The sequence below is a fragment of the Lissotriton helveticus genome, chromosome 2_1, assembly GCF_964261635.1.
Source record: "Lissotriton helveticus chromosome 2_1, aLisHel1.1, whole genome shotgun sequence".
Taxonomy (NCBI): domain Eukaryota; kingdom Metazoa; phylum Chordata; class Amphibia; order Caudata; family Salamandridae; genus Lissotriton; species Lissotriton helveticus.
The window spans coordinates 1,679,958,480-1,679,969,836 of NC_136059.1; the positions used below are offsets into that span (position 1 = coordinate 1,679,958,480).

At 44.2% G+C, this 11,357-nt stretch overlaps 1 protein-coding gene across 1 annotated transcript in view; it reads left to right on the forward strand.

Annotated features, from left to right (window-relative positions):
- Positions 1-10,034, forward strand: part of LOC144818837 (ras-GEF domain-containing family member 1B) — a 99,656-nt gene extending 89,622 nt beyond the window's left edge. The window contains exon 14 of the mRNA XM_078676625.1: positions 6,922-10,034. Within this exon, the coding sequence (XP_078532751.1) occupies positions 6,922-6,946 (25 nt within the window). The 3' untranslated portion in view covers positions 6,947-10,034. The remainder of the gene's footprint in view (positions 1-6,921) is intronic.
- The last annotated feature ends 1,323 nt before the right edge of the window (positions 10,035-11,357 follow it).

Consider the following 11,357-nt stretch of genomic DNA (forward strand, 5'->3'; position numbering starts at 1 on the left):
CATCTGTTCTTGGCATGTAGGGCTACTAACATTCATATCGCCCGCCCTCCTCCCCGGCGCCCGTAGCGGCTGCAGACTTTTCTTGCATTCAACCATTAGCATGGACATCGCTTACGCTATTACACTCCATCTTTGCCGCAATGGCTAAAAACAATCTGGGGATGGAGTCGATGCCCATGCGCACTGTAGTCCAGGGGAGGAGCCACCTATCTCGTATTACTTCTAAGACTCTTCCAGGACAACAACGTGCAATCATCCGGACCCAACACTAGGCGGCGATCTATGCTATAGATATGAATGTTAGCAGCCCTACATGCCAAGAACAGATGCATACTGGTGAGTAGCATATTCATTTTCTTTCTTCTTTCCCACACACAAAGAGAGAAAGCGGCCGATGATAAGTGGGTAAACTGGCAATCATCAGCCAGCAACCCCCTTGGGTGTCGCTACCGTGAGGTACTCTCTCTCTTCCCTCACAATTTTTGTTGATGAAGGTGGAACTTAGCCTGGTTGATGATGTTTTTTAGAGTACAGAGTAACACACAGTGACAAATCAGAGTAGTGTAAGCTATCACACTCCGGAGAATTGAGAAAATTATTGAAAACTCTTGGATTGTCGTTCCTGTTAGGTGTAGGTGTGATAGAGGTGAGGCCCTTTTTTGTTTATAAAATAAAATTTTGCGCCAGTCCTATTCCTTCATTTTCATTACTTATAAGTCACTCCTAAGGTAGGCACTAACTGCTCATATTGCAGGGAGCATGGTTTGTAAAAAAGTAGGACACGTTTATATAATGTTTTACATGTCCTGGAAGTGAAAAGCCTCCAGGGTCGTTTTCATTGTGGTAAGGCTGGCCTCCCATAGACTAGCACTGGTTTACCTTACTGCATTTAATAAGTGAAAATTTCAGTTTAGGAGCAGCTAAAGAAAAACGTTTTCTACTCATTTTAATTCTTTAATGGTGAAGTCTGATTTTAAATAATCATTTTGGAAATGTTGCTTCCATAAAGCTGGGTTTTCCCTGCCCAGTGTTTCTAGGGCCTTTCTGTGAGTGACCAGCTGTCCCTGGGCTGTTGATGCCCATCCCACTGCCCTCCCTCCAACCATCACTGGGAAATTTGTATTGGAGTCTGAGAGTGGAAAAGGGCCTGGTATAGAGGGAAGTGCGTCTTCCTGACAGGGTGGCTGGGAAGAAGCCCATCCCTGATTACAATTCAAATGGACCTGGCCTGCCCCAGCTTTTTGTTTCACCAGGCTGGCGCTAAACCCAGGGGAGAGGAAAGAACAGACCACAAATAGTTTGGGGGGATTGTCTCTCACACACAGGCTGCAACTGGGAATGGCTACCCCAGAACCTGAAATCTCCTGAACCTGAGAAGATCTAGAAGGACTGTGCTGCCATCTGAGGAAGAAAGACTGGACCTGGTTGCCTTAAACCTAGGACCCCAGAAATGACTCAAAGGATCAGTTGGCTGATCTCCTGTGAAAGCTACAGGGACGCAAGAATCTGCACAAGGCCTTTTCCTACACCTGCCAAGCTGATCAGGACTGGGCCCTGCATCTCCCTGCCACCCTATGAGTCTCAAAGTGGCTCTCCTTAGGTCGTGGGGGTTGTAGAAGTGTGCTCCTGTGGTGGATTAGGACTTTAAGGACTAAAGTCAGAAGGTAAAATCTTTGACCAGTATAAACCTGGTTAGTGAATCTGACCTACTCTCCCTTGCAGTCAACATGGAATGGCATCTAGATTTTGCAGCATGAATCGTTTCTGGATTCACATGCGGAGCATTATTCCACTATCTGGTGGTTGGGTCCGGAACTCCCCTCTTAAGCAGTAGTCTTTCCTCTCTTTTTTTGGTTGTTGTTGTTGAGCGTTGATGAACCTCACCATACGGTGCTTATTCCAGCCTCCCCTGACATCAAACACTCTTCCGGAAGTCTCCTTTCATGGTCGCCATCTTCAGATGCTTTTTTTCCTCCGTTGGGTCTGGAATCATTGCTGAAGCACTCCAATCATCGAACCGAAGAAGAGAGTAAGAAAATGAGAAATTGTTGAGAAAATATCAAAAATCAGGGAAGGTTATAGCTATAATAGGAGTGGAGTCTTTTCCAGAGATTTCCACCAACTTCCACCAAGAAACCCTAAGTAAGTAGTACATATGTTGAGTGAAAGACCGAGAAGGAAGAAGAATGCATAGACAGGTGAGATGGAGAATACACCTTTGTTTCTGCCTAGAGTGACACACAAGTTTACGCAGAGGAACAACCACCAGGTGTGCACACTTTGTCTGCCGAGAGATCACTGCTCCGATACTTAAGAGGCCTGTGCAGAATTCAAACCGAAGATGCTGAGGACACAGGAAAACCAAAGGCCAACACACTATACCGTGCGAGGACAGAAGGAAGCAACATCACTGAGAGACCTCAGACTATCAAGTGAGGAGGAAGATAATGCTGCTAAAGAAGCCGAAGAAGGGATCAGATACTAGGAGAGGGATAGACTTTCAGCGGGAAAGCAGGAGATCGAAGGAGAAGCACACTGAGGTGATGCTGAAAAAGATGGAAGCAGTTGAGCTGAAAGCATTGACTGTCTCAGCACTGAAAGTTTCGCCGACTGAAGGCAGATTGGAGGGAGAGATGTGGCGCAGCAGGTAGATCGTTCAACTCTGGTGCGCGGGGCTCGCGGTTTGATCCCCGGCTCTGCCGGCAGCTCAGCCTAGCATCATGTGACTCTGGGTAATAGCTCACTTAATCTCCCCGACGGACCCCTGCACCTTGAAACCCTTAAGGAGTGATATGTTTGCGCTTTACAGAAACAAATTATTATGATTATTGAGGCAAAAGGAGCCCCTCTGGTCCTAAACAAAACATACCACAGGCAGCAGGGCTTAGGAGAAGATACAGACGGCGATAAACTATTAAAGTTGAGAGAAAAGAAGTTGTCTGAACACCCAACAGCAGCCAAAATGTTGACGCTGAAGAAAAGATTGGTAACTACACTTGATTCCAAAGAATGCGTTCTCAAAATCGAGCGCAAAAGATAATTTGAGGCCGAAATGGCCACATCCAAAACAAGGACTTCAATGCCTCCCTCCAATCATTTCGAATACTATTAAAGCCTTTGACAGAAAGCACACAGGGGGAGAAAGACTCAGGGAACTGGAACCCTTAATGACACCAGAGTCACAAGAAGAGGAAGTAAAAAATGTGTAACTCAGATCCTCTACTTGGATTTTAGTCCTTTTGGTGTCTCTTTCTGTTTATTAAATTATAGTCTATTTTTTAAGGCGTTTTGGGATTCTATTTTTTGTGCATTTTAAACTTTATTACTGTTTTAAAACTGCATGAATATTTTACACATTGCATCTAAGTTGAGCCTGACTGTGTTTTTTACCAAGCTACCATAGGGTTGAGCACAAGTTTATTTAGTGACTTTTGTGGTTCACCCTGACCAGGATTGTGATTATTATTTGAGTTGTATTCTCACCCCCTCAGCTAACACCCCAATTTCTTACAATCTCCCAAAGTCAAACGCAAAACTGGGATGTGAGGAAAGCATCTTCAACTCGACCACCAACAGACAATTCATGCTTCGTAGTTTGATCAGTCAAGGAGATCCTGTCAATAGCCCTTTCTAGAATGCCCTCTACAATGATCCCCAGAGACAAAATTTCTCAAACTCATTGAAACAAGGATTTGGTGTTAGATTGTCTACCCATAACATGCCTTGAACATAGTATATGAATGACTTGAAAACTGAAATTGCTACTTCCGCTTTGAAGAATGTGCTCTTTCAGCCTCTGACCAGAGGCCCTGTACAAAAAGATCCCAAAGGACTGATACCTAGACATAATCCATTTTCTGAACAACTGATCAGGGCACAAAACAGCAAAATGGAACTCTCTGGCTTAAATTGCCTGTGACAATCCACCACTGCGCTCGAGGTGTGATACACAATTAAACAGTGATTGTTGTTCAAACTGGTGAGACTCAGGCTTTGATTAAAGAACCTAACTGAAGCTGCACCCACAGAACCAAAAACAGGCTTGTTGCTTGAAATAAAAAGTGAAATCAATGGTGCATACTAACTGAGCCTGCTCCTGCACCAGGAGCATAGCCCTTGAATTTGGCTTGCTTTATTTCGCCGACCTGAAGCTGTGTTCTTGCAAGGACTGCATGCAGAGGCAGTATGTTAGAGCCTGACAGGATATTGTGCTACAGAATGCACCACACATAGAAAAATGAAAAACGAGGAGAAATAAAAAGAATTTCTCCTTGTGCCTCTCACATATGTTTTTGGCGCTACCTCAGAGTTACAATTTCTCGTAAATCTGGGGCAAGTGTTAAAAAGCCATGGATGTCTCTGGGAACGCCCCCAGGAACACCCATTGCACGCCCCTTTAACACAGAAAAACTGCAAAAAGGGAACGATATTTACGAGGCAGAAGAAAACAAAAAAAAGTGGCTTAGTGCTACCTCGTAAATATGGCGCAGGCTCCTGCGTCACGGAACGTCACAAAAACTGACGCTCTGGCGGCGCAAGGGGCCTCATGAATGAGGCTCAGTGTGTTTATTATGTGGCAACAAGATGGCCTTAGCGTGGCCTCAGTTTTGCGCCTCCTCATGTCCGAATGTGCCTCCCAATCTGCATGGTAGCAGCATTGTGATTATTATTCTTGCTTCCCCTCTTCATTCCATACCTCCAACGACGGTCTTCCGTGTTAGTTTCAGCCAGAAGGCACTGTTCAACTGGCTAAGTGTAAACTTGCTTGAAAACTTTCTTACATTACAAAACGCTTCTCTTGTGGTTTCTCTTCCCGGAATGGCATTACCCCCCGCATTTGTTGCCAGTTTATTCTTGCATGGATTTCAGGTCCGTGTGTGATTGCTTGTGCGCACAATAGCCGTGTTCTCACCTATTTGAATAAATTCATTTGTGCGGTGCTCACCAGGAAGAAATCAAACTACAGGAAAACCTGCCTTGTTTTCACCAGCCTGGGCATGCAAAGTGTCTGCTGAGAGCTGAGATCACGCTGAGTCTCCCGGCAGGATTGTGAAACCATGTCTGACATTCATATCCCACGTTAAGATCCCACTGGTTTTAGAAGGGATTCTATCTCTAATCTGTGAATACTTACTTAGCGGGAGTAAGCTGCTAGCGCTCAGGGCCTGCTATGCCACTGTGGTGGCACTTCTACTTTCATCTCAAGCTCAGATTCTCTCATTTCCTATCATGGTCTTGATTCTCCTAACTCATTCCAACATGTTCTCTTAAAAAGGGATTTCTATAACGCTGTACTGCCGTTAGTATGGCCTCGCGGCGCTGAAAGTTCCAAGTACCTTCTTGTCATGGTATCGAAGATTTAATCACAGACTAAAGTCTGCTTTCTATGTCATGGAATTATATTCATCAGCTTCTCATACATTTATTCTTGAAAGAAAAATGCATTCTTCAGCATGGATGTGGTTTCATCAAAGATAATATTTTGGAGAGGGAGAACTAGGTCTAGTTTCATTTCCTTTTCTTTTTACAACATTTTGCCGTATTTTTTTAACATTATCTCAAAATACCCCATTCTACTGCAAGATCTGGGCAGTAAAAATGCTAGTTTGCGTTTTACCTTCTAAATTTCAACAACGCTCTTAGAACCCAAAAAATGATAGTGTACCTACTCAATATTTTTTCAGTATTTTGCTATTTAACATTTGGTTTCCTATTTTGTATGGTTATTACAGTCTCTGCTCTGACATAAATGCAGAGTTGGGGGGATCGGGACATTCAGTGTGCACCCCTGCCATCACAATTGCATGGGGACACTTTGCTGCTGCCTACAGTATAAAAACATATGCTCAGAATACAGCAGGGCTCTAAGAGAGCGTTTGGAAATGTAAGTATCCCCTTTGTCCTGGGTGTGTTGTGTTGAATGCCACCATCAAATGGAAAAGTCTGCCATTCGGGCTTTTTTGCTTAGATGTCCCTTTACATAATATATCTAATCAGTAGAAGGAAATACAAATAGGATGATTGAATTATTGTGGCTTTCTAGCAAAAAGTCCCTGCAAGCGCAGTACGTTTCTAAAGCTGTTCTGCTGTTGCAATTGGCTTCCAAAAGGTTATGCAGAATGCCTCCACCCTGTTTGTTGCAAGACTTCACATTTAGGTCAGGAGCCCCCTTGAGCACGAACTCTTGTTCCTCCAAGCATGCACCGTTCTCCGCCACATGTCTACAAACTGAAAGTATTCGCTAGTGCTACAAACAGGTCAGTGTGCATTAGACAAAAACTTGGCCCTGATAAAGATCACTGCAGCTGTGAATATAAAGGAGGACATGGCCAGTAACTTCCAGAAGAAATGAAGACTGACTATGTTGCTGCACTCACCAGAGTGAGGCCTGCAGAGCTACTGAGAACCTTCTATGGATGAGTTCAGTATGATCACAGTGGACTGGGGGTTGTGGGTGGTGGAAGAATGCTTACGATTATGTTGAATGAGGACACTAGTTGGCAACCAAACTAACATACCTGTAAAAATATACTTTTTTTTTGTCCCATGCTTTGTTTTTGTCCCATGCTTTTCGAGGAAGTACAATTACTCATTGTAGGATCTATTGAATGAAATTGGTAAATAAAAGCCCATTCGTTAATTAGCAGATGTATATTTTGAACCTCAGGAGCGCTGCTACCTTTGATGCAGTGGGTGCAGTGTCACCGGGGTCAGGGCGTATGAGGAGTCCATTTAACCCCGATTATGGCTGCCGCTATTACCCAACCAGGTGGGCAGGTGGCAGTTTGCTTTGCTTGCGTTAGTGGGCAATGACCCCCGCTCTACCAATGTTGGTCCTGACCTTAATATATGCATGACCAAATGTGTTTTATACGTGCCTTCATTCTAATATACTCCTTTTTTCTCTCTCTCTCTGTCCAGGTCAACCCTGTTAGGCAGAGTCTGATGCGTAGAGACCTCCATTGCCATCAGCAATAGAAAGTTCTGGCACTGTGTGGCGTTTGGAAGGTGGAGACATTGTACCTGACGGAGACCTGCCATCACCAGGGACGAAGCATGCTAACTTGACTTATCAGGCCGCTTCTCACCAACGGTAGATCAAAGGATTCCTCGATGGCTCACGCAGGGTCTTGGCTTCTAACCGATGATGACTGGACCCCTTCCCGCCATCCGATGGGTCACAATGGATCATTCCACAGACACCCGCACGAGTATTTTTGAACTTGCTATCCAAGTGACTGTTTGGTACTAGTCTCCAGACCTGTTGACGATGCAAAAACCTCACACTTTCCATGCATTATATTTGTAAATATATGAACATTTTTCTTACACGAGCCAGGTAAAAGTGAAGGGTTCTAAATATATACTATGAACTGTGAATTTCAGGCGTTGGACGAGATCCCCAGGGATGCAGGATATGTAGGAAGAGAAGACACCACGCCGGCTGTTGGGGGTTTTAACTCCGGTTTATCCAGTTGATCCCATTTTTAGAGTTTGCTGCAGGCTAGCAGACTTTTATCCCCACCCCCAGAATGAATGAGATAGTGAACAAGGACTTTGAGTAATATAATAACAGGACACCTAATATATTGGAGGTTAACACTGAAACCTTGAAGCTGAACATTTGATCTTTTTCTGTTCCAAGTTGTCTACAGGACGAGGCCATTTTGCAATGCAGCTGTCCTAACATTTCTCTTGGGGTCCTTCATCGTCATGCTTTCTCCGTATACTCAGTCCTTTGTGTTTTCCTGCTTTTTCTTGCATTACACAGTCAATGCTTACAAGGATACGGTCACAGAAAAGGACTGCTGCTGGAGTGCCCACTGGAAGTCGCAAGAAAGAGCGGTATTGTGCCATTGTTTGTCCCACCAGCCACCATTTGTGCAGCTGCAACAGGCTTGCTTCTTTGTAAGGGGATTTGCTGCTGCTGTGACACAACTCCTTTCTTTATGTCCTGTTTGTGTAATATCCTGTTTGTTTTGCTGTGCATTATATTGCCTCTTTGCGCATCCTTAGGTGCGGGACAGGTTTGAGAACCGAGCATCTGAACAACATTTGTTGGGCCTTTCTTCATGCACTGCGTATGTTTAACTTCACAGTCCACAAAGTAGGAGGAGAGCACTGGACTGCATGTCTGCAGTGTTTCTAGGAAGAAGTAGGGTTTTTAACTCGTGTTTGTGTTTGAGCTGCTGGAACGGGTGCCATTTTGAAAAGATTGCACCTCAGATTTTGCTAATGGGGACCTGGCCTCACAAGTGCTATGCTAGAGGCCTAGTATTGACTATTTGCTTGAATTGAGAAGTCTTGCTCTTTCTTTCATGAAGACTGGGGCGCAGACCTCTTCTAGCAGTAGAAATAGGGGACTTTGTCTCTTCCTGCGCCCCCTTAACTATGTCTGCTGCTTTACGCGTAAATGGCTGAAAAAGGAGTGATTTCCCGAGACAGAACATTCCCTTGAGGAAATCAGCCACATCGTTGGTTAGCATCCTTTATTGTTGAAAACACATTCATCTGAGACCAATTTCAGACAGTACTAGGATCTGCAAACGTTTATGTCTTCTGTTTTAATCCTGCCGAACCTCCTCAAGCGAGTTGTAGTGAATTTGTTCTTGAGCGAAGGCTGCATCTTGTGGCTTCTCTCCAGAGGAGCTATTGTCAGCAGTGAAGTTAAGGGATGGAAATAACATTTATGCCGGGTGACTAGCACTATTTTTGATTTGAAATTTTACAGTGTTTGGCCAGAGGCGAGGCTGAAGTGCTTGGCAGCCCTGGATTTTCAGTTTTATTTTTGATCAGAGAACACGAATCGGACCAGCAGCTTTTCAGAGTAGTGAGACACACACTTTATGAAACTTGCAGTTTGAGTAGAAGCGGATGCCTATCGATCACTTCAGAGTAGGGAGGATTCTGGAGAATTGGGCATGGATGGTCCATGCGCTTCAGGCTTGGAATTAAACCTCTTTCTTTTGAAACGTGGTTTGAGATGAATCTATGGGGTGTGGGAAGCTTACAATTTTTGTATGGACATTTGAAAGCTGACAAGAGATGTGTTAAAGACATTTTAAATCCTCGGCTGCCGCAGAGCTATACTGGTCACGGATGCTCTTTTCTGCATTTAGGGCCAATGAGCTTTCCTTTACAGCACGCATGATCAGTGATGGACACACTGTCGCCCTGAACTGTGGAGGCGTTACCACTCTTCAGACTCCACTAAGTCCATCCTTGATTGTTTTATATGTTATTTAATATTGAGTGTTGGGTGCCAGCATTGCAGGGTACTCGAAAATGAAGGCACCGTCTCCTAACATTGTAGCATTTCCATTGTTTTTCTCTTTCAAAATGAAGCGGGTTGGGGGCAGATTGGGTGATGTTGGAAAAGATGACACTGTTCTCACTCACAACATGCACAGTGCCATGTATTTTGAATTTATAACAAACATTTTTCTAATTCATGGTGATTGAGTGAAGGTGGTGTAGGCACCAGCAGATTGCAGTAAGACGTCCGTCAAAAGTGAACCTTTCCCGCCTCATTTTATTGTTGCCCTTCACCTTCCGTTGAAGGTTGGAGATGTAATGCATACTAAGATGAAGTGTTATAACCTTTTATCAGGATTTCTATGCTTGAAGCGTGATGCTGTAGGAGGGCATCAATCCTTAGTCGTGGTATTCAGATGCTCAAACCTGAGGTATAGAAAAAGAAGAGCCATGTTTTTTGTAACCGTTAATGCTATCTGGTCCCATATCATGAACAACGGAAGCGTGATATGTCGGAACATTTTGTTCCTAAGTCTGATTACCAATTTAAGCAGGTTTATTCAAGTGTTGTGATCACACCCCAGTCTGCTTTTCCCCTCTGATATCCCTTTCTCACCCATCCCCCTTTTCTAGATATTTTCTGTCACTTTTTCACTTTTTTGTCTCCTGCATCAATTGTTTTTTTCATTTTGCTGATTGTGGATCTGGTTGAAACTTTGCAGATTAGCATCACCATCTCTGTATTGATGAGATGTTTAATAAAAATTATTTAAAACAAATGTTGTATTCTTGGTCCAGAAAGCTGATTGATTGGTACCAGAACGTACTGGAGCAGTATTGGGCAGAATCATTGGTGCTTCCCCTTTACCTCAAGTGTACACCTGGCACTATAACTTGACTGTTCTCTCTTTTATCCATCTCTTTAAAGACCTTATCCTGTAAATTACAGTTTCCCTCTTTTTTAACACCACTTATCCAACCATGGCACTATCACCATCTTGTTCTTTTATTGTTGTTCTAGCTCAATGCATATGTTTTTTATTGTTTACACTGCAGTGCTTTAAGTGGGGTGGAAAAAGAGGTGTGATCTCTAAAAGGGGAAATGACCTTTACAACACGGCTTTAAGCACGCATGCCATTTCCCCTCAAGCTGAACAACGCTTGTAAGGCAGTCAGCGCTCTAGCTAAGCGGGCGGGTTAGGAACCAGAAGGGAAGACCTGCAGGAAAGACCAGGACGAAATTGTGAGGTAAGTTGGAATGGGGCTTGGGGCAAGGCGGGGTAGGTTTTAAGTGAGGGGGGCGGTTTTAGGGCTCAGGGTGCAAAGCTGGGTTAGGGGTTGGATTTAGGTAAGGGGCAGACTTTTAGGGCTCAGGCAGGAGGAAGGGGCAGTTTTCAGGGCATGGGGCAGTTTTTAGGGCTCAGGGCAGGGGGTCGGGTAGGTTTTAAGGTAGGGGGCCGAGTTTTAGTACAGGGGGTCGGGTAGGTTTTATGGTAGGGGGCCGAGTTTTAGGGCACAGGAGAGGGAAGGGGCAGTTTTCAGAGCAAGCGGGGAGTATTTAGGGCTCAGGACGGGAGGAGGGGTCAGGGTAGGTTAAGGTTTTAGGGGTGTGGGTAGTTTTGTAGAGCCAATGAGGGGTGTTGAGTTAATTATAGGGCTGGGGCCAGGGTTTTAGCACTCCGGGCCGAGGGGCTGGGGTGAGAACTTTACCACACATCCCTTTAACGAAATTGTGTGGTAAAGGCATACGTGGTAAAGGCATGCGTGGAAAAGGCATGCATTGTAGAGATGCATTTGTTGTGGTTCGGGCTGCGTGGAAGTGGCAAACTTGGTTTAGCAATTCGTGCTTCTTTTATACAACCCTCTAAAAGGCGCACAGCCTGTGTAATTAAGGGCATAAGTTAAAACATGAACTACAATATTGTGCTTCACAAATAGAGTTTTATGTTTGTGCCTTCAGACCGACCACACAACAACAGATGCCTAAAATAAGCCTGAACTATTTACTTTGCCAATGCTTGTTAGCAGTTTTATCAAAATTAGTAACAGCAATGATTTTGTTAAATTATAACATTTGGTAAATTACAAATGGCACATAGGAG